At 37.2% G+C, this 25,335-nt stretch overlaps 3 protein-coding genes across 7 annotated transcripts; 2 read left to right on the forward strand and 1 right to left on the reverse strand.

Annotated features, from left to right (window-relative positions):
• Window positions 1–96: 96 nt before the first annotated feature.
• On the forward strand, window positions 97–8,387 carry LOC149039267 (uncharacterized). Of its 2 annotated transcripts, none has more exons than XM_089183954.1 (11): window positions 97–505; window positions 1,309–1,953; window positions 2,508–2,855; window positions 3,817–4,120; window positions 4,591–4,698; window positions 4,924–4,995; window positions 5,088–5,129; window positions 5,774–5,839; window positions 5,950–5,991; window positions 6,415–6,471; window positions 6,880–8,387. In XM_089183954.1, the coding sequence occupies exons 1-11, from the start codon at window positions 418–420 to the stop codon at window positions 6,893–6,895; spliced, it is 1,788 nt and encodes a 595-aa protein (XP_089040080.1). In that variant the 5' UTR covers window positions 97–417; the 3' UTR covers window positions 6,896–8,387. The 2 variants fall into 2 exon arrangements, with proteins under 2 accessions (XP_089040080.1, XP_089040081.1); XM_089183955.1 differs by having other exon boundaries at window positions 3,820–4,120.
• A 4,500-nt stretch (window positions 8,388–12,887) lies between these two features.
• LOC149039268 (uncharacterized) lies at window positions 12,888–23,360 on the forward strand. Of its 4 annotated transcripts, XR_016180202.1 has the most exons (12): window positions 12,888–13,295; window positions 14,100–14,744; window positions 15,300–15,644; window positions 16,598–16,901; window positions 18,646–18,753; window positions 18,977–19,048; window positions 19,140–19,181; window positions 19,922–19,984; window positions 20,083–20,127; window positions 20,551–20,607; window positions 21,014–22,198; window positions 22,562–23,360. XR_016180202.1 is itself a non-coding variant. In XM_089183956.1 (11 exons), exons 1-11 carry the CDS (start codon window positions 13,208–13,210, stop codon window positions 21,027–21,029), a joined length of 1,785 nt encoding a protein of 594 aa, XP_089040082.1. In that variant the 5' UTR covers window positions 12,888–13,207; the 3' UTR covers window positions 21,030–23,360. The 4 variants fall into 4 exon arrangements, 3 of the variants coding, with proteins under 3 accessions (XP_089040082.1, XP_089040083.1, XP_089040085.1); XM_089183956.1 differs by having other exon boundaries at window positions 21,014–23,360; XM_089183957.1 differs by having other exon boundaries at window positions 16,601–16,901; window positions 21,014–23,360.
• On the reverse strand, window positions 20,902–22,975 carry LOC149039269 (winged helix repair factor 1-like). Its single transcript, XM_089183960.1, has 3 exons — window positions 22,895–22,975; window positions 21,768–21,856; window positions 20,902–21,393 (listed from the first exon to the last, which is right to left on the reverse strand). The coding sequence occupies exons 1-3, from the start codon at window positions 22,931–22,933 to the stop codon at window positions 21,321–21,323; spliced, it is 201 nt and encodes a 66-aa protein (XP_089040086.1). The 5' UTR covers window positions 22,934–22,975; the 3' UTR covers window positions 20,902–21,320.
• Window positions 23,361–25,335: the final 1,975 nt, after the last annotated feature.

The following is a 25,335-nucleotide window of genomic DNA, read 5'->3' on the forward strand; positions in this document are numbered from 1 at the left end:
ACCACAACGCGGAAATTGTCAGAAGTTTTAAATAGTTTGCTTTAACGCGTGATAAGAATACTTGAAACAAGTTATAAAAAATAAAAATTTAACTCTGTTCTTCCATTGAATATCGATCTTCCATCAAGTCGCAAGGCAATCGATTTAAATTTGATCAGCTCTGTTAAAGGACAGAGCGTCAGTGAGGCAGGGAGATTCAAGGACGTGATCACTGTGAAGTACTGAAGCTTATTTCCTCTTTGCTTTTCTTATATAACAACAAGGTCACGCATGAATCATCTGACTGTGACCAACCTCGAAGAGAAGAAGCTGTCATCGGTCGATAGGGTCAGTTCGAGCGGATATAATTGCAGTTACCTTGAAGCTTGGGTAAATAAATTTTAACTAACGAAGAATCGATGGAAAACAAAACAAAACATGGTTCGCACTTTGTTGATTTCACGACTTTTACACGTTCTTCACAGAATGGTAAGATTTCTGTGCCTCATCTGTCTTGCTTCAGAAGGTATGTGCCCAAACTTATTCTCTTTCGTGTTTGATGCGGACGGTGTCAACAACATTTACGCGTTTTTGTATCTAGGGTCTGAATTTTGGATACAGAATTGATAAATGTCTTAACTGCGAAGTTTGACACGGTAAACTTTGAAAGGCCTGGCATATATCACCGAGATACGGTAAAATAACTCGGAGGCCATTCATCGAGATTGAAAGCGGCTTATACGAACATGCTTCAGTAAAAATCTAGGAATCACTTCTTCCGAGTTTAAAATTTTTACCCCCGTTAATAGCAAAATTCGATGAGAGGAATTAGAAAAACCTAAAAGAATGTGACATTCCTCGCAAGATGAATGTTTCTTTCCTTCACAAATTAGCTTGAGTTAATGAAACCCAGCGGGTAGGCGCCGTAAAATGTCGAAAGGAGTACCGTGCTGAAAAGAGTACAGACACATTAACTGCTGGTTATGCAAATCTCAGCCACCTAATTACTCAATGTTAGTCACGCAAGAATGGCTTCATCGATCTGATGGGCGGCCGTCACCACCAAAATACAAGGATGTCAAATAGAAGCGTGAAATGGCTCAGCGTAATGTCGAATGGTACAGCGTACACACAAATGGTGTAGAGTTGCGTGAAATGGCTCAGCGTAATGTCGAATGGTACAGCGTACATACAAAACATACAAAGCAATGAAATTAAATCCGCAGGGGTTTTAAAATTTATTTATGTACGTTTGGGACAGGTTGAACAGAAATCGACACACAATTTTAGCTCTGAAATAAGCTATACCGTTATTTTCATTCTTCATAGTTTGTTCTGCTGCATTATGGCCGTCAGGAATGTATGGACTACCCATGCCAAAAAGTGGCTGTCCAGGGGCAAATGGATTTCAATGGCAAACAGGATACATCTACCAGGATCTCGAGGACGAAAATAGTGCTACTACTGTCTCGCCGAACTCTCAGCTCAAAGGCCGGGTCTCGGGTGATGTCGAACAGTATTTCTGTATAAAGGACAACATAACAGCAACAGTCGAAAGAAATCGACCCCGATGGCCTGCCGGGGAGTACTGCATCTATCAGAAAGGCTCTGATTGTCCAGATGGACTGCAGAGTGGGTGGGTGTTTTGGGATGACGAAGATGGTGCTGACGGAACAAACAAAAACGCCGATGCCGGCGTTCTTCCAGAAGGAGTATTTGATCACAACACTAAGATATTCTTTTGCTGTAAGACCACCGTTGACGGATATAAAGAGCCAGTAGATCTTCCCTTTGCGTCTCCCTTTTACTTGATGGCGTTTAGACCACATTGTCAGGAAGTTCTGAACACCATACATAAGATGGAATACATTAGATATGACACAGAAAATGATCGTAATATAGACGCGAAATCGTTCCCATATCCCTATGGAGCCGACTTCAACATGCCGAAAATATATTACTGTTACTATAGAGGTACCAGGCTCTCTGAGCATCAAGTTGTGATTTGTAACAACTAGTCATGATAAAAAACATCTGATAGGCTGGGGTTATTCATCATCTGAATTAGGCCTGGATGTTCCCTCTATGCTTGTGTAACCCAATCGGTTTTCGACCTTCTTACCTCGTCTCCTACCTCATAAGCCTGCCTGTAACAACCGAAAGAAAAAAAATACCTTCTCTTAGCTCATACTAATTGATCAAGTGAAGGACGTCATCGACACGAAATCCTCGTTAGGACAATAAAAGGCAATTGTCTTGTAAACGACCCCTCTAAACCCGAACCTTACTCAGTAAGGTAACGTTCCATGAACTTGAGATCTATCAATCTAAGTGTAACATCGTTTTCAAGAGGGAAAAAGGCTTAAGACTTTCTATATGTTCAAACGCTTACGTTAGGGACTCAATACAATATTTCAAACCTCCAACGTAGTAGACTTCACCAGGCGACACCCTTAAACATCGGGGCAGAATTATTGGTCAATGTTTATATATTTTTACTCAACTTAGTCTTCCTTTCATTCGAACAGAGTGCACGCAAACAATGACAGCACTGAATGGCACATTCCGCAGTCCATACTATCCCCAAAACTATAACAACAAGGCCTGGTGCAAGTGGCATATTGAAGTCCCTCGGAATTACGCTATTCTGATCACTTTTGATGACGTCAGTTTACAGTGGTTTTGCTGTAGATGCGATCTGGTCAACGTGTGGGAAACATTAATGAACGGAACAACAGTTCTGATTGGTTCAGTGTGTGGCATGACAACGCCTCAATTAAATTCCCGTGGTAATAATGTTACGGTTATTTTTCAATCAGATGCTAGTTGGTCTAGCAAAGGATTTCGTGCCAGGTACCAAGCTATAAAGATTAGGGGTAAGCCTAAAAAAAAACCGAAAAATTTAGGCATCTGATAACTTACATAGCTACATTTGACCCTCTCGAAAAAGAGTCATGTCTTTGTATGCTTTATTTTCCACGTTATTTGCCTTAGCTTTCGATAAGGCGATTGGAGACGGAAGTGCTTACGAAAGGCAAAAGTATACAATAGCCTTTACATGAAATCGAGGTTTTGATATTATTTCTAAGGCTTTACTTAAAAACCAGTAACAAACATTTGTAAAAAAGAAATGAAATGTCAGGGTGGAGTGACCTTAATGTTCATAGCAGTCCCCTCTTTTTCGAGGAAAAGGTTATAAATACCTCACACTAACCGAGTTGATGGTTCATACTTAAGTTTTCTCCACTGCGATTTGTAGTTTGCCCACGAAAGTCATAACTTTCTTGAAGTTACTTCGGGGAAAGAAAGGGGTAAAATGAGAGATTTTGTCCACACAAACATTTTTCTACTTTGACGAGCTGTTCAGTAGAGTACAGCTCGCAAAATTGACCGATATAGGAACACGTGATAACTGTGATGATAGCTATTAGTATAAAGCAAATATGCAATCTAATTAGAATGTCACAATCTGATTGGCTACGCTACCCGCTATCTATTGCGTAATAGAGAGTAAGTAGAGTGCCTAGCCTAACAGCGAGCGGTCGGAAACTTAATAACAAAAATATGCGCTTGGGTTGTTGTTACGTTTTGAATAACTAGAAGATTCTTTAACAATCACTCTTGAGTTTTATGCTGGATAGTTTAGTGATTCGGGCTTTGCCGACATGACCACTATAACGCGATAGAAATCTCATAATCAAGTACAGCGTAGTTTAACCAATTAATGGAAGACAAGCTGACATGCCCCCAAATAGCAATAAGCTGGGCCAGGAATCCTATTCTGGAATATTCTGTATATGCCACAAACATAAAAATACGCTATCTTTCTAAACACAGCAGCCAAAACAACTACTAGCACTACCCTTGCCTCAACTCAGACAAATATGGTCAAAGACAAAGTAACCACAACGTCATCAAGCGAAGAGACCACTCAAGAGATATCTTCTACAAGAGAGAGCAAACTCGGCTATCAAGAAAAAACAGATCCCACCTCCATGACGAGGGGAGAAGGTTTGTCTGACACCTTGGACGATGGAAGAGAGTCTGAGTCAAACACCTCCCTAATTGCTGGATTGACTGCAGCTTTGGTAGTAATTTGTGCGATACTCGCAATAACTTTGTTTTGTTTTCACAAAAAGCGGTAAGTTCAACTTTTTGCTATCAATATTATATCCTTAGCCCTTTACCTCCCATGAGTGACCAAGAAAGAATTTCTCCTTACAATAAAAATACAATATCAAGCATAGAAGTGATGAGAATAAAGAAAAATATCAATTAGGAGATTAGTAGTTGATCCAATATCAAATTGTTATCATGAGAATTGTTAAGCAGACAGTAAGGATAATTACAGTTTTTTTCATTTAAAATCATGAAGTGCTAATGTGAAGTTTTTGCCACCTTCGCAAGCGTACATAGCAAGTTGTATAGGAATCTCTCATAATTTACTTTTCTGATCTCATTTTGAACTCAACTATCGATTGTGAACGGCACCTTTGGAGTAAGCTAAATGTACGGAAAATCTTTACAAAAGTTTGCACACCGTTAGTGAAGCAAACTATATGTTTCATCCAGTTTTTTTTTTCTTTTTTTGGATTTTCAAATTTACCGCAGGCGTAGTAGGGAAAATCAAAACAACCGGAACACACCTGCAGTGAGCTTTCAACCGGACGAGAAAGCAGTCTTCATTTACGCCACCCCAACGGATGTGTGTAACACGAGGTAAAACCTGTGAAAGTTTGTGGCCAGGGTTACAATTCGACATTTCTTTGTCACTGATGGTCGTGTCGCTTCTACTTCACTACCTGCGTCTGCCGTAAATCCTAAAATTGTCGCGCCCGGTGAGCTTTTTTCAAAGTCAGGTTGAGAGGGAGCGACGGGGCTTATAACGTGTGTGTATATGAAGAATCTTATCAAACACATACTTGCATGTTTTTCTGCTTTCAGTTCTGGCTGTGATGAAGAAGAAAATGATAATCGTTACACATATGTCGACCCACCTGGAATGTATAATAACAGGTTAAACTAGTTTGCCAATTTTATTGATCAAATTCAAACACTCAAATTGTACGCTTTTCCACAAAATGTGATTCGTAATTGTCTTCTTTCAGCAATAAAACAGTGAAGGAAAGCGACAACCCATTGTACGAAAGGTGAGTTCGCATTTATCTCTTCACGAAGCTCAGTTCGCCTTCAGTATTTTACTTTAATAAGTCAAGACTGTCTGATCTTAAGGATCGATGTGTGGCACAGGCATGCATGTTTAGAAATATTTCCGGCCACATAGAGGGAGTGGTCAATTCAAATTAAGCTACAATCTTGACCAAACATTATCAAGACAACCTCTTAAAAACACACGGAGAAAGTCCATACTTTAAGCACGCTGATTTACACATTACATAAATCAGTAATGTTCGTGTTTTAAAAGTGATAAGCCATCAATGTTGACAGCGGTGGTGGTGATCAGAGGTATGAGTTAATATCCAATGGGGAAGGTTGAAAAAACTTCAAAACAAAAAACATAATATATGCGTTCTTTCACAGAAGTTTCCTGCAACCAATTTTCCAAGGAGTAATAAACTGAGTTATATGAATCGATCTTTAAGGCAATCCAATGGAAGTGTTCTCGAAATACAGAAACAATAAGAAATATTTTGGTCGCTGATTTTAAAAATAAGGAGCATTCTAGTGTTTGAATGAATGAACTCAGAGAAGTAGGAAGATCTTTTGGTTTTCTTTTTCAATTTTAATATTAAATTATTCGTTTATTGAAATTTGTCTTGTCTTTAATCAACAGTGAAAGTATGGCCACCTCTGCAAGAAATCCCGTCAAACAAAGTGAAAATCCCCTCTACATAGGCGGGTTAGCCAATGAGTATTCATACTTTATATTTTTTGAAAGACAAGATCAGTTTGTTTGTTTGTTTGTTGTTTTTTTTTTCAGTAATTTATAACTGTTTTTTGTTCTCTCAGTGCTGAAAGCGGGAAGACAGCTGATGCAGGAATGTATGAAAGGTAGGGAAGTATTCCTCTCTACCTAACACCGGCCCTGGAACAGAAGACTGCCCCCTAAATCAACCGATCCCAGCATGCGCCGTTACTGAGAGACAAAATCTGAGAGAAACGATTAAGAGGCCTGATTGGAAACAGGAGTTCACTACAGACAGCATATTCCCGATTTTCCACTTAAAAAATACACATTCAGCAAAAGTGAGCTACGCATTAAAAAGCAAAACTACCAAATGATTCCATCAAATGAAACGTACATAAATTAAATAACATTATACCAAGATCGTTCTTCTTGTGACAGTCTTTCATTGAGTAAACCGTAACTGCATTCAAAGGTCATGGTTCCTATCAACTGCCCCTTCCCCTCCCCCCACCCTCTATGGCTTCAAATACTTTTTTTTTTTACTGTTGTTCTCAAACTTTTTTCAGTTTGGATCAGCCTGACCCAAATCGTGATGAAGGCATCTACAGTTCACTGTACGAGAGGTATCTATCATAGATTTAAGTTAAGTGCTTGCCAATATCCCAACCTACCATAAATCCTCTGGTAAATCACGGACCAATTGCAATAGGTGTTTCCCCCTTTATGAACGTCATCCAGGCACATGGCAGCAAATTATCACAAATAATTTAAAATATTAGAATTTACGAAGTTCTAAGGTACTTGGTAAAATGTCTGCTTTGCTATGAAGACGAAAAGTCAACCTTAACGCTTTCCTTTGGCGATTTGTAAGGATTCATAAATACTTCGGAATACTGAGCACCGAAAAAAAAATCCTGCCATTTGCCCAAAACTGCATTGCTTTAATCTGTTTTCTTTCATTTATTGAATAAACTACACAGTGAAAGTTTCAAATAAGATTAAAATGTTATTCTCATTCTTTTGCATTTTAGGATGCCTTTAACTTGAAAAAGTTTCAAGGAGCCTTTTACAAGGAATGACATCTCTTACTACTATATGAAACTTTTTGTTATGTTAATCTCTACAATCAAAGACAAGAAGATTTGCAGTACAACTGCTAATTATTCATTAATTTAAGAGAAGCAATTTGTTTCACAGAAACATGTAATCAGCCCCTAAACAAATAGAGGCATGTGTCGTTGTATAATCGCCTTTGCAGCCGCATTTTGGTCTTGTCACACAATGCCTTCTTTCCCGCGTTGCGTGACAAGATCAAACAATGCCTTGCAAGAACACTGATCATCTTTTCGATCTCGCTCGACTCTCTGATCGGATGTCCAGTCTCAGTAATTGTCCTGATGTAGTATTCACGCTGTTTGCGTAAAGGAAAAGGAAATAATCAATCACATTGTTGTTGGACCGTTCATAGTGATAATTTAACACTTACTGTCGTTTATCAGTATTTTATACTGTCAAGTGCCACCCTCGAAAAACAAAGTTTATTATTATTATTATTATTATTATTATTACGACTGAAACCCATGCCACGAATTTGCCAAACGTAACATACAGCAAGGAATGTCCGCGCTCTTTCATCTCATTTTCTGTTCTGTGGTTTTATAATAACATGGATTCATCGACTCTTTATCTTAAGAAGCAATAGCTGGCGTGGAACATTTTGGCAGGTATAAAATTGGTATCAATTGAAGAAACCAAATACGAAAGTATTTACCTTTTGACAAAATCAGCTCCGATAATATCATAGACATGGTATCTTATTCCAAGCTTGGAATGAGAATCAAATTTACGGGTGAGAAGATCCTGTTTAAGACCAAACGCAAAACAGAGTAAACCCAAGGACATACAAGTACATTTAAGCTATATACCTGCATATCGTTTTGGACTGACTTAAAAGTCCAAAGGATGAGTCAATTCCACGCTTTCACTAATCAAGTTATGGTGATTAAAAAAATATTTATGATAGAAAAACCCAAAAGCAAAACAGGGTGAATGAACCCAAGGACATGCATATACAAGTACGCTATAACTGTACAACATTTCGGACTGCCTTGAGTCCAATGGGTGAGTTAAAGGCAAAGGAAGTTTCTAAGCCGTTCCTGACCTAACGAAGTTGTGATGATTTTAAAAACATTATAACAGACAAACCCAACAATTAAGATAACCAATAATATTTCTTTGAATTTAGCGCAATGGCTTAGCAAAACAAATGTACTTGTGCACAACAAAATTTGATGTCAACGTATGATCTCAAAGGTTCATTGAAAATATTGAAAATAATAGTCATGTATTTATGATTTAATATGCTTCATCCCTTAACTATATTTTTGAGAGTTTGTTTGTTTGTTTTCATCTGCATTTTTTCTGGTATGGTTATTATTCTGTTAGCCTATTCTTATAAAGGTCTGTCTTTGTAAGTACGCATGCATATTCTAGGGAAAACACAATTCGTCACAAATAAAATAGTAGTTAGGAATACAATTGCATTGTTTTTTTACTCATTTCTGCTTCTAATTATGAGCAAAAACTCCCAGGATTAGTCTGCTAAGCATTTCACTGCACCCTTGCAGCAGTACACTGATTACATGACTATTTTGTTGTGATAAATTTCCGCACGCTGTGCTCTGAGGGGTGAAAACGCTTTGTGTTCAAGGGTAAAAAAGGACTGTAAGCTACATGTATGGTAAGCTGAACTTTTGATTGTTTCTGCTGTTACTAATTCTTTCAAGTTTTCCCCTTAAACCTTTAAACCCTAAGAGTGACCAGTATCTAATTTCTCCTCACAGGAATACTGCTATAAACCATTCATTAGGATCATGAGAATAAAGGAAATGATCGCCAACCTAAGAAGCTTTGATCTACAAATGAATTCTCCTTGTCAAAACCAAAAGAAACATACGGAGAAGGGTTTGGAGAATATGGATACTGATGTTAGGGTCTCAAGGGTTAATGTCTTTTAAGCTCTGGCTGCTTTCTGCAGCTTTGCAACGGAAAAGAGCACAGTCAAGGCCTTTTCATGATTTTACTTTCTTTATAACAAATAGTTAAAATACTATATTTATAGTTTTGGAGAAAATTACATAAGGAAAGGAGAAAATTGATCTAGCATTTTAACATACCTTCTCAAGAATCTCCCGATATTTCCTCTTTTTGAACATTTGAATAAGAGCTTTTCTTCCTTAAAAGAAAATCAACATTTGTTACAACATTACATTTAACAGTTTTATGGCAAGTCTTGAGTTACATCCATGTAAATAAATATCAGTGATGACAATAGTACCAATAAGAGTAATGTCCATAATAGTAATGTAAATAATAACAATAAGAAGTAAAGTAATAGCAGTAATAAAAATAATGCACAGGTAGAGTTGAGGTTTTATTTTTCCTACGCAGAAATTTGGTTATTGAGAAAATTACTGTGAAGTAACCAGAAGCTAATGAAATTCTGGCAAGTTCTGTTGTACATGTACCTCATTTGAAGCCTTTAACCTTATAACTCTCATTAGTTATCAAGACATAATGTCTCTTCACAATATCAACTCGATATCAAGCAGAGAAGTGATAAAAATAAAGAAAAATAGCAATTAAGGGAGTCTTAGTTGATCCAATACCAAATTCTTCAAATTAACATCATAAGGATTTTATGGCAGACATTAAAGAGAAACATTAATGAGATCTAGACACCAAAAGCATATTCAAGAATGGCTCATGGAGATACTGTGACACTTAAAATGGTGTAAGTAATGCAAAGTTCACAAATAAAGCATGAGTTCATACAAAATAATTTAAAAACAATGTACATAAAAACAAAATAAAACAAAGGTTTGATTAAAATGCAAGTACCCTTAAGGGCAACAAAAATTTCCTTTTTCCAACCTCGTGTCAGCTGTACACCAGATCCTACAACAAACAAAGCCTTTTCAAGGCATTCAGTAAGTAAAGCAGAGCCAAAAAGTAAATATAGCTGTAGCACCAAAGCAACAACAGGGCAGAAACAAGGGAGATTTTGGTATGCGATGCACCGACACCACGCCTGTTTTTGTACACTCATTTGCAACTACCTGGAGCAGGCTTCAAAGAAATGTAATGTCATTACATGTATCTGTCATCACTAGTAAGTGGTTGCTATCTGAAAACTATTTATCTTTGAGGAATTGGAACCCTCTCTTAAGTTACACAAAGAAGAACCTGCTCCATCAACATGTAGGTAAAAAGATTGGCACTCCCTAAAGTTTTGGCAGGGGGGTATGACTGGCCTCAGAAACCCTTCTCCAAAGTTGTCTAACCCAATTTGTACTATACAACTGTACACTAACTCAACAAAATATTCAGCTACTGCGTATTTTTAAACCATGCACAGGGGTTTCAAAAAAAGCAAGTTACTGGTGGTCTACTTCTCCTTGTAAGACATCTTAATGCTTAATGCTGTTTAACCTGCAGGTGTTTGGATTTCACCTTATAGTCATTTTACACAATCATCAGCTGTTTATGGAAAAATTATTGAAACTCCTGATGCAACACCCGAGTGAAAATGTGACCATTTAACAGAAACTCGTCAATGAAAATATTTGAATAGCATACTATCTACTTATAGAATGTATTTCAGGGTTCAATCCACCCACACAACATTCATACTGCTATAAAAGTATTTTCATCCAGTAGTGTCATGTTACATACGTAATCTCCTCCTCAGAGAGTTTGAACTTCCCAGTGATGTCAATTTTAATTATGCTGACATCGGCATGATTTGGGAGTACATCATTGGCAAACATGTCTACAACATTGTTTATGGCATTACTTATAACTGGAGTGATTATCTCGTTCCAGCATGGGTGATGTTTTACAAAGTGTAGAAGAGGCTGAATGCATCAATCCGGTGTATGAAGGGTCAGTGTTACATTATCAGTTCTAAACGTAGCCTTGGTTTTGCTGCCATGCATGACTGGGGAGGAAATTGCGTTGTAAGAGAATACTTGGATACATCCTAATAAAGCCTCAGTTAATGATAACATAATATTGATCTATAAAAATGTTTTTTCTTAGCATCGAGATCAAAATTATCGCACCTGTTTTAAGCTGGGTTTCGCTACCTCATATGGGCAAAGGTTTGTCAAGATAAGACTCAATATAAGATATTGTATAATCTCTTGCTATTTATAAACCTTAAGCAACGATTTCACCATGCAGTAGCAACATCATTCATTTCATCGGTTTTTTAAACAAGAGACCTTATTGGTCCAAGGTTGAAATAGAAAGTCAGTCAAGAGTAAATTTCATCATGTGAAATTATTTCAATAAACACATATTTTGATGTTAATAAGTTAAACAAAAGCGCAATTGAAAGGAAGGAAAGAGTAATTAATAACACTTTTAAACTGTCTTTTTTCTCTCTCAATTTCGAGGATGGTCTAGTATATGTGTGACGACTGTGGACTGAAGGCATACTTCGTTGATTTTTAATTTTTTGGCTTCCCACAAGATAATAGACGCGTTGATTGAACTCAAATTTGCAAGTGCAAAACAGCCATGGTGTGGTCAGACAATACTTTTTCAAAACTTCATGATTAGACACGTTTGAATAATGTCCATTAGTTGAATCAACGTTGTTTATTGGAAACGTCTTACTTACAAACAAAGAATCTGATCCTGAATGGAAGGCACTTGAAGCTTGTGAGCTAAATCTCATAGCAATTATACCTAGCCCTAAATCATACCCAAGCAAGCAATGAACGGCTATGTCAAGGCTAATAGTTGGGTGTAATTACCAAGTATGTCATTAAGCCAAACGTTGAAAGCAAGGCAAATTCTAATCGATTTTTTCTTTCCTCGCAAAGGAATCCCTTCAGTCACAAATATTTTGCAATTCATACCTTCACCTGTAAATAAGATAGCAAGGAAGGAGTCGACCACTCCGTCGTCAACTACAGAGTAACAGTTAATCGCCTATGAAACTGATCTCCTAGTAAAGAAAATTTAAATATATACGCCTTTCTTCCGTCAAAATGGCAACAGCTGTTGATGTTTTTATCAGCCTGGGGTTAAGAGAGGCAACGGACCGTACTTTGTCTGGAGAAGGGAGATAGAAACGCCACCGTTTTGCTTCAAGGCACTAGATTATTCTGAAAGTTTTTTACTTTAATTAGCTAAGTCTTTACTGCAATTCCTACATGAGTGATGTTTTCATATACAACTGAAGGCGGACCAGCTTAAGAAAGTGTTCCTTTAAGAACATGGAGCAAAAATCGGCAGTAACGAATAAAGCACTAAAAAAAGGAAGGAATTTTCGTCTGAAAACTTCCGTAGAGGAAAATTAAATTTTAATCAACTGAGGTGAGGTGTTTCTTCGCCCTCCTGGCCGATTTCATATCATCCTTGTTAACATTTCAACACTCCCATAGAGTTTTTAGCTTATGATACGACTCCTTGCTATCTGGAAAAACATAGCGAACACTACATATCATGGTTATAGCCAGATAGTGCCCATGCTACCAAAGGGGAAAACATTTTCAAATTCAAGTTTCTGCACGTTTGGCCCAAATATGACAACCGGTTTTATAATAAATTATCCTGTATTCAATTTCAAAGTTCAGTCAGTTCAGTCAGTTCAGTCCACGTATTTGGATCTACCTAAACTCGTCCTCTTATCGATAGTTCTTTATTCAAATCTCAAACTGATCTAATTTTATTAACGAACTGCACGCAGCTCGTCTTTGAAATCAGCTTTGGCATTGTTCAGAATTGAGACATGACGGTTTTCGCGACATCGAAATATGTTATTTCGCATTTTGTAATAGTTTCATTTCATCCGAAAACACAAGATCAAGTTCCCAAATTCAATGAAATTAAAGAGGATAAAATTGTCACATTCCTGTCATTTAAACACAATGCGGAAATTGTCAGAAGATTTAATAGTTTGCTTTGACGTGTGATAAGAATACTCGAAACAAGTCATGAATAATAGAAAATAAAATTTAAACTCTGTTCTTCCATTGAAAATCGATTTTCCATCAAGTCGCAAGGCAATCCATTAAAATTTGATCAGCTCTGTTAAAGGACAGAACGTCGGTGAGGCGAGGACATTTAAGGACGTGATCATTGTGAAGTACTGAAGCTAATTTCCTGTTTGCTTTGCTTATATAACAACAAGATCACGCATGAATCATCTGACTGTGACCAACCTCAAAGAGAAGAAGCTATCATCGATCGATAGGGCCAGCTCGTGCGGATAAAATTGCAGTTACCTTCAACCCTGGGTAAATATATTTTAACCAACAAAGAATCGATGGAAGAAAAAAACAAAACATGGTTCGCACTTTGTTGATTTCACGACTTTTACACGTTCTTCACAGAATGGTAAGATGTCTGTGTCTCAGCTGTCTTGCTTCAGAAGGTATGTGCTCAAACCTTTTCTCTTTCGTGTTTGATGCGTACGGTGTCACAACAACATTTATGCGTTTTTGTATCCAAGGGCCTGAATTTTGGATACAGAATTGAAAAATGTATTAACTGCGAATTTTGACACGGTAAACTTTGAAAGGCCTGGCATATTTCACCGAGCTACGGTAAAATAATTTGGAGGCCATTCATCGAAATTGAAAGCGGCTTATACGAACATGCTTCAGTAAAACTCTGGGGATAACTTCTTCCGAGTTTAAAATTTTCATCATTACATAGACAGTACCCCCGTTAATCGAAAAATTCGACGAGAGAAATTAAATTCACAAATTAACTTGAGTTAATGAAACCCAGCGGGTAGGCGCCGTAAAATGCCGAATGGAGTACCGTGCTGAAAAAAGCACAGACACATTAATTGCTGATTATGCAAATTTCAGCCACCTAATTACTCAATGTTTGTCTCGCAAGAATGGCTTCGTCCAACTGCGCTCCGTCTAAATGCTCTTAGTTGTATCATAAACAGGGCGACGTGTTTGTCGTAAAGAGCGTCATTTTCACATTCGTCGAGCTTCTCCACCGTCGAGCACAATGTTCAAAGTTCTTAATACCTCCGCAAGAAAAAAAAAAAAAAAAACTTCAAATATCCTTTGCAGGAGTTTGCCACAATTCCCTTCGAGATGGTGAAAATAAATCCGCAGGGGTTTTCAACTATTTATGTAAGTGCGGGATAGGTGGAACAGAAATCGACTCGCAATTTTAGGTTTCAAATAAGCAATACCGTTATCTTCATTTTCCATAGTTTGCTCTGTTGCATTATGGCCGTCAGGAATGTATGGACTACCCATGCCAAAAAGTGGCTGTCCAGGGGCAAATGGATTTCAATGGCAAACAGGATACATCTACCAGGATCTCGAGGACGAGAATAGTGCTACTACTGTCTCGCCGAACTCTCAGCTCAAAGGCTGGGTCTCGGGTGATGTCGAACAGTATTTCTGTATAAAGGACAACATAATAGCAACAGTCGGAAGAAATCGACCCCGATGGCCTGCCGGGGAGTACTGCATCTATCAGAAAGGCTCTCATTGTCCAGATGGACTGCAGAGTGGTTGGGTGTTTTGGGATGACGAAGATGGTGCTGACGGAACAAACAAAAACGCCCATGCCGGCGTTCTTCCAGAAGGAGTATTTGATCACAACACAAAGATATTCTTTTGCTGTAGGACCACTGTTGACGGATATAAAGAGCCAGTAGATCTTCCCTTTGCGTCTCCCTTTTACTTGATGGCGTTTAGACCACATTGTCAAGAAGTTCTGAACACCATACATAAGATGGAATACATTAGATATGACACAGAAGATGATTATAATATAGACGCGAAATCGTTCCCATATCCCTATGGAGCCGGTTTCCACATGCCGACAATATATTACTGTTACTATAGAGGTACCAGGCTCTTTTAGCAGCAAGTTGTGATTTGTAACAACTAGTCATGATAAAAAAACATCTGATAGGCTGGAGTTATTCATCATCTGAATTAGGCCTGGATGTTCCCTCTATGCTTGTGTGACCTAATCGGTTTTCGACCTTCTTACCTAGTCTCCTACCTCATAAGCCTGCCTGTAACAACCGAAAGAAAAAAAATACCTTCTCTTAGCTCATACTAATTGATCAAGTGAAGGACGTCATCGACACGAAATCCTCGTTAGGACAATAAAAGGCAATTGTCTTGTAAACGACCCCTCCAAACCCGAACCTTACTTAGCAAGGTAATGTTCCATGAACTTGAGATCTATCAATCTAAGTATACCGTAATTTTCAAAAGGGAAAACGGCTTAAGACTTTCTATGTGTTAAAACGCTAACGTTAGGGACTCAATACAATATTTTAACCCTTCAACGTAGTAGACTTCACTAGGCGACACCCTTAAACATCGAGGTAGGATTATTGGTCAATGTTTATACATTTTTTCTCAATTTGGTTTTCCTTACATTCGAACAGAGTGCACACAGACAATGACAGCACTGAATGGCACATTCCACAGTCCATACTATCCACAAAACTATAGCAACAAGGCCTGGTGCAAGTGGCATATTGAAGTCCCTTGGAATTACACTATTCTGATAACTTTTGATGACGTCAGTTTAGAGTCCGGTTGCTGTTGGTGTGACTTTGTCTACGTGCGGGAAACAATTAACGGAACAACCGTTCTTATTGATCAAGTCTGTGACATGACAACGCCTCAATTAAATTCCACTGGCAACAATGTTACAGTTATTTTTCGATCAGATGATACTCTGTCAGGCAAAGGATTTCGTGCCAGGTACCAAGCTATAAAGATTAGGGGTAAGCCTAAAAAAACCTCAAACATTTAGACATCCGATAACTTTCATGGCTACATTTGACTCTCTCGAAAAAGGGTGATGTCTTTGTACGCTTTCATTTCCAGGTTATTTGCCTTTTGATAAAGCGATTGGAGACGGATGTGCTTACGATAGGCAAAAGTATACAGTAGCCTTAACATGAAATGATATGATTTCTAAGGCTTAACTTAAAAACCATTGACGAAAATACGTTTAAAAGAAATTGAATTGTCAGTGCGTAGCATGGAGTGACCTCAAGGTTCATAGAAGTCCCCTCTTTTTGAGGAAAAGGTTATAAATACCTCACACTAACCGAGTTGATGGTTCATACATAAGTTTTCTCCGCTGCGATTTGCTCTTTGGCCACGAAAGTCATAACTTTTTTGAAGTTACTTTGGGGAAGGGAAGGGGGGGAATGAGAGATTTTGTCCACACAAACAGTTTTCTACTTTAACGAGCTGCTCAGTAGAGTACAGCTCGCAAAATTGACCGATATAAGAACACGTAATAACTGTGATGATAGCTATTAGTATAAAGCGAATATGCAATCTAATCAGAATGTCACAATCTGATTGGCTACGCTACCCGCTATCTATTGCGTAATAGAGAGTAAGTAGAGTGACTAGCATAACAGCGAGCGGTTGCAAACATAGTAACAAAAATATGCGCTTGGGTTGTTGTTACGTTTTGAATAACTAGAAGATTCTTTAACAATCACTCTTGAGTTTTATGCTGAATAGTTCAGTGATTCGGGCTTTGCCGACATGAGCACTATAACGCGATAGAAATCTCATAATCAAGTGCAGCGTAGTTTAACCAATTAATGGAAGACAAGCTGACATGCCCCCAAATAGCAATAAGCTGGGCCAGGAATCCTATTCTGGAATATTCTGTATATGCCACAAACATAAAAATACGCTATCTTTCTCAACACAGCAGCCAAAACAACTACTAGCACTACCCTTGCCTCAACTCAGACAAACATGGTCAAAGACAAAGTAACCACAACGTCATCAAGCGAAGAGACCACTCAAGAGATATCTTCTACAAGAGAGAGCAAACTCGGCTCTCAAGAAGAAACAGATCCCACCTCCATGACGAGAGGAGAAGGTTTGTCTGACACCTTGGACGATGGAAGAGAGTCTGAGTCAAACACCTCCCTAATTGCTGGATTGACTTCAGCTTTGGTAGTAATTTGTGCGATACTCGCAATAACTTTGTTTTGTTTTCACAAAAAGCGGTAAGTTCAACTTTTTGTTATCAATATTATATCCTTAACCCTTTACCTCCCATGAGTGACTGAGAAAGAATTTTCCCTTACAATATAAATACAATATCATGTATAGAAGTGATGAGAATAAAGAAAAATATCTATTAGGGGATTATTAGTTGATCCAATATCAAATTGTTATCATGAGAATTGTTAAGCAGACAGTAAGGATAATCACTAATAAGATCTTGGGAGGTAAAGGGTTTGTTTAAGCAAACAGTAAAAATAATTACGTTTTCTCATTTAAAATTATGAAGTGCCAATGCGGAGTTTTTCCAACTTCGCAAGCGTACATAGCAAGTCGTATAGGAGTCTCTCGTAATTTACTATTCTGATCTCATTTTTAACTCGTGAATTGCGCGCATGCGCAAGAGCGAGTTATAGATACGATGTGGGGAATGGCATTCGTTCGCTCGCTCGCTCGCTCGCTCGCTCGATTGGTCGATTCCTGTAAACTTTTTTTAGATTTTAGGCTTTTGAGTGCATTTTATAGTTTTTGGCGAGCAATAAACAGACGAAATGGCGACCTTTGTTGCTAAGAATAGTGGTGGGGTGAAAAAGAAGCCAATGATAATCTTAAAAGAGTTTTTTTTTTCGTTTTAGTTTCAACAAGCGGCGCCAGCGACTGGCAGGCATGTAAGGATTCACACTGAAATAACACAACAACCTTCGTTTTTCATAAAATTGTAATTTACAGTCCTTGAACTTGAAAACAATCTGAAGATTCATTGAAAATATCACTTACTGCGAAGCGCTCGGAGTTTACAGATGTTCAAAAGCTTTTTCTGTTATAGCGTGAGATTGAGGACAAAATTGATCATTACGTTTCGTCGCGTGTGTTTTTCCTATGAGAAGCAACAAAAGATGCCGGCGACTGACGAAATAACAAGTTAACACGAAAATCAGATAACACCTAAACAAACAATTTTAGCTACCGATTTTCAGTGAATTTTTAAAGAACAATTTTCTTTTAAGTTTCAAGACAATTTGAAGATTCAACATACAAACAACGTACTAAAATGCGAAAGTTACACACCACAAAATTGATAAATAGGCCTGAAATGAAATTCTATCTTGTTATTGATCATACGTTGCCTAGCACGTGACCTAAATCTTCCCAGGCGGAGATCCAAAATGACGGTGGCAGGCTTGGCTTAGTTATATCACTCAAAACTCGTTCCCGTTTGTCTCATTTGACAAAGAGGGAATCGTTAATGTTTTCATTAAGACAGTATTGCCTTGATTTTCTAATATTTACAACGAAAGACAGTAAATTTCACTTTTCACCCACATTTACTTCCAACCTTTTCTTTTGAACCAGAAACAAAAATGATAGACGTTTAAAACACATGACATCATCCACCTTGTCAAATGTAATAGCATGATCATTTCAATTGTAATGCCTTCTTATCCCAACGTTACTTTGTTTCTCTGCTACATTAGCGAACACTGAACTACTGCTCGTACTCTAGATATGACAATCAACCACAAAATTCCCTAAACCAGATAACATTAAACATAATCTAAAAAATCATGTGTCAATTCACGAGTTTGCTCACAGAGCACTTTGATTAACTCAACTATCGATTGTGAATAGCACCTTTTGTGTGAGCTAGATGTACGGAATATCTTTACAAAAGTTCGCACACAGTTAGTGAATCAAACTATTTGTTTCATCCAGTTTTTCTGTTTTGGATTTTCAAATTTATTGCAGACGTAGTAGGGAAAATCAAAACAACCGGAACACACCTGCAGTGAGCTTTCGACCAGACGAGAAAGCAGTCGCCATTTACGCCATCCCAACGGATGTGTGTAAGACGAGGTAAAACCTGTGAAAGTTTGTGGCCAGGGTTACAATTTGACATTTCTTTGTCACTGATGGTCGTGTTACTTCTACTTCACTACCTGCATCTGCCGTAAATCCTAAAATTGTCGCGCCCGGTGAGCTTTTTTCAAAGTCAGGTTGAGAGAGAGCAACGGGGCTTGTAACATGTGTGTGTATATGAAGAATATTATCAAATACATGTTTGTTTTTTTGCTTTCAGTTCTGGCTATGATGATGAAGAAAATGATAATCGTTACATACGTGTCGACCCGCCTGGAATGTATCATAACAGGTTAATCTATTTTGCCAATTTTACTGATCAAATCCAACTCTCAAATTGTACGCTTTTTCACAAAATGTGATTCCAAATTGCTTTCTCTCAGCGATGACACAGTGAAGGAAAGCGACAACCCATTGTACGAAAGGTGAGTTTGCATTTCATCTCTTCATGAAGCTCAGTTCACCTTCAGTATTTTATTTTAATAAGTCAAAACTGTCTGTGGATCTTAAGGATCGCTGTGTGGCACAGGCATGGTTAGCAATATTTCAGGCCACAAAGAGGAGTGGTCCATCCAAATTAAGCTACAATCTTGACCAAACATTATCAAGACACCCTCCTAAAAACACACAGAGAAAGTCCATACTTTAAAGTCACTGATGTACACATTACATAACTCAGTAATGTTCGCGATTTAAAAGTGATAAGCCATCAATGTTGACGACGGGGGTAGTAATTAAAGAGGTTTAAATTTATATCCAAAGGGGAAGGTTGAAAGAACTCCAAAACAAAAAACATGATATTTGCGTGCTTTCATAGAAGTTTCCGCAACTAATTTTCTAAGGAGTTATAACCTGAGCTATATGAATCCGTCTTTAGGGCAATCGAATCAAAGCGTTCTCGAAATATAGAAGTACTCAGAAATATTTTGGTCCCTGATTTTAAAAATAAGGAGCATTCTAGTGTCGAAAAGTAATTCCCATCATCATCACCTTAACTACATCTCAGTTACGCATTAGGTCAAACTATCAATTAATCACTATTCTTTGAAATTTTGAATGAACTCAGAGAAGTAGGAAGATCTTTGCCTGTTTTGTTTTGTTTTGTTTTTCAATTTTAATGTTAAATTATTCGTTTATTGAAATTTGTCTTGTCTTTAATCAACAGTGATAGTATGGCTACCTCTGCAAGAAATCCCGTCAAACAAAGTGAAAATCCTCTCTACATAGGCGGGTTAGCCAATTAGTATTCATACTTTACATTTTTTGAACGACAAGATTGGTTGGTTTGTTTGTTGTTCGGTAATTTAAAACTGTTTTTTGTTCTCTCGGTGCTGAAAGCGGGAAGACAGCAGATGCGGGAATATATGAAAGGTAGGGAAGTATTCCTCTCTACCTAACACCAGCCTTGGAACAGAACAGTGCCCCCTAAACCGACCAATCCCAGCATGCGTCGTTACTGAGAGACAAAATCTGAGAAACACGATCAAGAAGCCTGCTCTGAAACAGGAGTTCACTACAGATAGCATATTCCTGATTTCCGCTTAAAAAATACACATTCATCAAAAGTGAGCTACGCATTAAAAAGCAAAACTACCAAATGATTTCATCAAATGAAACGTTCATAAATTAAATAACATTATACCAAACTCGTTCTCCCTGCGACGGTCTTTCATTGAGTAAACCGTAACTAGATTCAAAAGCCATGGTTCCTAACAACTGCCCCCTGCCCTCCCTCCACCCTCTACGGCTTCAAATACTTTTTTTTTTTAACTTTTGTTCTCTACCTTTTTTCAGTTTGGATCAGCGTGACCCAAATAGTGATGAGGGCATCTATAGTACACTGTACGAGAGGTATCTATCATAGATTTAAGTTAAGTGCTTGTCAATATCCCACCCTACCATAAATCCTCTGGTAAATCACGGACCAATTGCAATGAGTGTCCCCCTTTATGAACGTAATCCAGGCACATGGCAGCAAATTATCACAAATAATTTAAAATATTAGAATTTACGAAGTTCTAAGGTACTTGGTAAAATTTCTGGCTTGCTATGAAGACGAAAAGTCAACCTTAACGCTTTCCTTTGGCGATTTGTAAGGATTCATAAATACTTCGGAATACTGAGCACCGAAAAAAAAATCCTGCCATTTGCCCAAAACTGCATTGCTTTAATCTGTTTTCTTTCATTTATTGAATAAACTACACAGTGAAAGTTTCAAATAAGATTAAAATGTTATTCTCATTCTTTTGCATTTTAGGATGCCTTTAACTTGAAAAAGTTTCAAGGAGCCTTTTACAAGGAATGACATCTCTTACTACTATATGAAACTTTTTGTTATGTTAATCTCTACAATCAAAGACAAGAAGATTTGCAGTACAACTGCTAATTATTCATTAATTTAAGAGAAGCAATTTGTTTCACAGAAACATGTAATCAGCCCCTAAACAAATAGAGGCATGTGTCGTTGTATAATCGCCTTTGCAGCCGCATTTTGGTCTTGTCACACAATGCCTTCTTTCCCGCGTTGCGTGACAAGATCAAACAATGCCTTGCAAGAACACTGATCATCTTTTCGATCTCGCTCGACTCTCTGATCGGATGTCCAGTCTCAGTAATTGTCCTGATGTAGTATCCACGCTGTTTGCGTAAAGGAAAAGGAAATAATCAATCAATTGTTGTTGGACCGTTCATAGTGATAATTTAACACTTACTGTCGTTTATCAGTATTTTATACTGTCAAGTGCCACCCTCGAAAAACAAAGTTTATTATTATTATTATTATTATTATTATTATTATTACTATTATTACGACTGAAACCCATGCCACGAATTTGCCAAACGTAACATACAGCAAGGAATGTCCGCGCTCTTTCATCTCATTTTCTGTTCTGTGGTTTTATAATAACATGGATTCATCGACTCTTTATCTTAAGAAGCAATAGCTGGCGTGGAACATTTTGGCAGGTATAAAATTGGTATCAATTGAGGAAAACAAATACGAAAGTATTTACCTTTTGACAAAATCAGCTCCGATAATATCATAGACATGGTATCTTATTCCAAGCTTGGAATGAGAATCAAATTTACGGGTGAGAAGATCCTGTTTAAGACCAAACACAAAACAGAGTAAACCCAAGGACATACAAGTACATGTAAGCTATATCCCTGGATATCGTTTTGGACTGACTTAAAAGTCCAAAGGATGAGTCAATTCCATGCTTTCACTAATCAAGTTATGATGATTAATAACAATAACAAAATTTGATGTCAACGTATGATCTCAAAGGTTCATTGAAAATATTGAAAATAATAGTCATGTATTTATGATTTAATATGCTACCTCCCTTATGTGTATTTTTGAGAGTTTTTTTGTTTGTTATCGTCTGCATTTTTCAGGTATGGTTATTATTCTGTTAGCCTATTCTTATAAAGGTCTGTCTTTGTAAGTACACATGCATATTCTAGGGAAAACACAATTCATCACAAATAAATTAGTAGTTAGGAATACAATTGCATTCTTTTTTTTACTCATTTCTGCTTCTAATTATGAGCAAAAACTCCCAGGATTAGTCTGCTAAGCATTTCACTGCACCCTTGCAGCGGTACACTGATTACATGACTATTTTGTTGTGATAAAATTCCACATGCTGTGCTCTGAGGGGTGAAAACGCTTTGTGTTCAAGGGTGAAAAAGGACTGTAAGCTACATGTATGATAAGCTGAACTTTTGATTGTTTCTACAGTTACTATCTTTCAAGTTTTCCCCTTAACCCTTGGAGTGACCAGTATCTAATTTCTCCTCACAGGAATACTGCTATAAACCATTCATTAGGATCATGAGAATAAAGGAAATGATCGCCAACCTAAGAAGCTTTGATCTACAAATGAATTTTCCTTGTCAGAACCAAAAGAAACATACAGAGAAGGGTTTGGAGAAGATGGATACTGGTGTTAGGGTCTAAAGGGTTAATGTCTTTTAAGCTCTGGCTGCTTTCTGCAGCTTTGCAACGGAAAAGAGCACAGTCAAGGCCTTTTCATGATTTTACTTTCTTTTTAACAAATAGTTAAAATACTATAATTATAGTTTTGGAGAAAATTACATAAGGAAAGGAGAAAATTGATCAAGCATTTTAACATACCTTCTCAAGAATCTCCCGATATTTCCTCTTTTTGAACATTTGAATAAGAGCTTTTCTTCCTTAAAAGAAAATCAACATTTGTTACAACATTAAATTTAACAGTTTTATGGCAAGTCTTGAGTTACATCCATGTAAATAAATAGCAGTGATGACAATAGTACCAATAAGAGTAATGTCCATAATAGTAATGTAAATAATAACAATAAGAAGAAAAGTAAAAGCAATAATAAAACTAATGCACAGGTAGAGTTGACCTATTTTTTTTTCCTACACAGAAATTTGTTTATTGAGAAAATTACTGTCAAGTAACCAGAAGCTAATGAAATTCTGGCAAGTTCTGTTGTACATGTACCTCATGTGAAGCCTTTAACCTTATAACTCTCATTAGTCATCAAGACATAATGTCTCTTCACAATATCAACTCGATATCAAGCAGAGAAGTGATGAAAATAAAGAAAAATATCAATTAAGGGAGTCTTAGTTGATCCAATACCAAATTCTTCAAACTAACATCATAAAGATTTTATGGCAGACATTAAGGAGAAACATTAATATACAATACAATACAATACAATATACAATATTTATTTGCCATATACGACATTTACACATGGAAAAAAAAAATGAAGAAAATTGATGACAGAAAATAAATGGCGAGAAAACCTGAAAGAAACCACGAGGCTTATAACAAGTCAGGTTTTCTCACTTAAAATAACTAATCTTATATTAGAATTACAATATGGACTTATGGTAATTAACTTTGACCGCGCACACGTACACACACACACACACGCACACACATATTAAGTAAGTTAGTTAAGAATTACTGCCTTACAGAAGCTAATACTTAGAGAGAAGAAATTCCTTAAGCTTTCTTTTAAAAGAAGCGGAGGAGGGAGAACTAGTTATGTCAGAATTTAACGAATTATAAAAGTTTGGACCTTGAAAGTAAATTGAAAACTTCCTGGTGTTCGTTCTGCACAGTGGCAAACGGAAGGACTGAGCATTCCTAGTATTATAATTGTGGATTTGACTATTCAGTAAAAAAAAGTTATTGAATTTGGAAGGGAGTGTAGAGTTCTCGAATGAAAACATAAAAGTACCTAATTGAAACGAATGGATATCATGAAATTTTAAGAGTTTAAGTTCCTTTAAAATAGGGCCAGTATGGGCAATGTATGTAGAATTGCTTACTATTCTTAACGCACGTTTCTGTAAGGTTACAATTCTTTGAAGGTTTGACTTATAGGTACCAGCCCAAGCTAAATTGCAATAATACAAATATGGAAGGATCATAGAATTGTATAAAGTACGAAGGGAGTGAGTAGAGAGAAAAAACCTAGATTTATGAATAATACCTATAGATTTGGATAATTTATTTGCTGTTAAGGATATATGCGATTTCCAGGTCAAATTGTCATCTAATAAAACACCCAAAAACATGGTCTCAGAAACACGAAGAATAGGCTGCTCATTTATGAAAACTTGAAATTCAAAGGATTGCTTCTTTTGCCAAGGCTTGAATACCATAAAATTAGTCTTGGCTAAATTCAAGGAGAGCCGGTTTGCTGCAAACCAGGTTGACAATTTGTTTAATTCTCTATTTAATGTGTTAATTAGGTAAACAGGGTCATTATGGGAGATAAATAAGTTTGTATCATCAGCAAACAAGATTGCATCAAGCAGGGAAGCATTGTTCAAATCATTAACATACAGGATAAAAAATAAGGGACCAAGAATAGAACCTTGAGGCACCCCACAGGGAATCCCCTGTGGGGCAGATCTAACGTTATTAAATTCGACAAATTGTGTCCTCTCAGAAAGATAACTTTTGACCCATTCTAGTGCCAGACCACGGATCCCATAATGATTGAGTTTTTCAAAAAGAATGTCGTGATTTACCGTATCGAATGCTTTCGAAAGATCTAGGAATACTCCAATGGCATGTTCTTTTCTATCAAATGCAGAAGAAATTTTGTCACACAAATCGATAAGCGCAAGGCTAGGAGAGCGATTTTTTCTAAAGCCATATTGATTATCACATAAGACATCGGAGTCATTGAGATAATTCATAATACGGTTGTAAATTATTCGTTCCAAAAACTTTGAAAAGCACGGTAGAACAGAAATAGGTCTGTAGTTGCTGAAGAGAGCCTTGTCACCTGATTTAAAAATAGGTATGACACGAGCAATTTTCAAATCATCCGGAACGATACCATGAGTAATGGAGAGATTTACAATGTGTGTTAATGGAGAGGAAACGCTGCATATAGATCGCTTTATGATAGACATAGGGATATTGTCATACCCAGCCGATTTTCCCGCCGGAATTAATGAGATCTAGACACCAAAAGCATATTCAAGAATGGCTCATGGAGATACTGTGACACTTAAAATGGGGCGAGTAATGCAAATGCAAAACTCACATTCATAAAAATAGG

Source organism: Pocillopora damicornis, chromosome 10, assembly GCF_964200805.1.
Source record: "Pocillopora damicornis chromosome 10, jaPocDami1.2, whole genome shotgun sequence".
NCBI lineage: Eukaryota > Metazoa > Cnidaria > Anthozoa > Scleractinia > Pocilloporidae > Pocillopora > Pocillopora damicornis.

What these genes read in the sequence shown, in the direction of transcription:
- LOC149039267 (XM_089183954.1), top strand. Translation starts at nt 418, where the DNA reads ATGGTTCGCACTTTGTTGATTTCACGACTTTTACACGTTCTTCACAGA. An exon ending in ACGGATGTGTGTAACACGAG is followed by an intron (nt 4,699 to 4,923) that starts GTAAAACCTGTG and finishes TTCTGCTTTCAG; the next exon opens with TTCTGGCTGTGATGAAGAAG. An exon ending in GACAACCCATTGTACGAAAG is followed by an intron (nt 5,130 to 5,773) that starts GTGAGTTCGCAT and finishes TTTAATCAACAG; the next exon opens with TGAAAGTATGGCCACCTCTG.
- LOC149039268 (XM_089183956.1), top strand. Translation starts at nt 13,208, where the DNA reads ATGGTTCGCACTTTGTTGATTTCACGACTTTTACACGTTCTTCACAGA. An exon ending in TTTTGTTTTCACAAAAAGCG is followed by an intron (nt 16,902 to 18,645) that starts GTAAGTTCAACT and finishes AATTTATTGCAG; the next exon opens with ACGTAGTAGGGAAAATCAAA. An exon ending in GATGCGGGAATATATGAAAG is followed by an intron (nt 20,128 to 20,550) that starts GTAGGGAAGTAT and finishes ACCTTTTTTCAG; the next exon opens with TTTGGATCAGCGTGACCCAA.
- LOC149039269 (XM_089183960.1), bottom strand. Translation starts at nt 22,933, where the DNA reads ATGTTCAAAAAGAGGAAATATCGGGAGATTCTTGAGAAG. An exon ending in ATCGGGAGATTCTTGAGAAG is followed by an intron (nt 21,857 to 22,894) that starts GTATGTTAAAAT and finishes GGTCTTAAACAG; the next exon opens with GATCTTCTCACCCGTAAATT. An exon ending in GGAGCTGATTTTGTCAAAAG is followed by an intron (nt 21,394 to 21,767) that starts GTAAATACTTTC and finishes TTACGCAAACAG; the next exon opens with CGTGGATACTACATCAGGAC.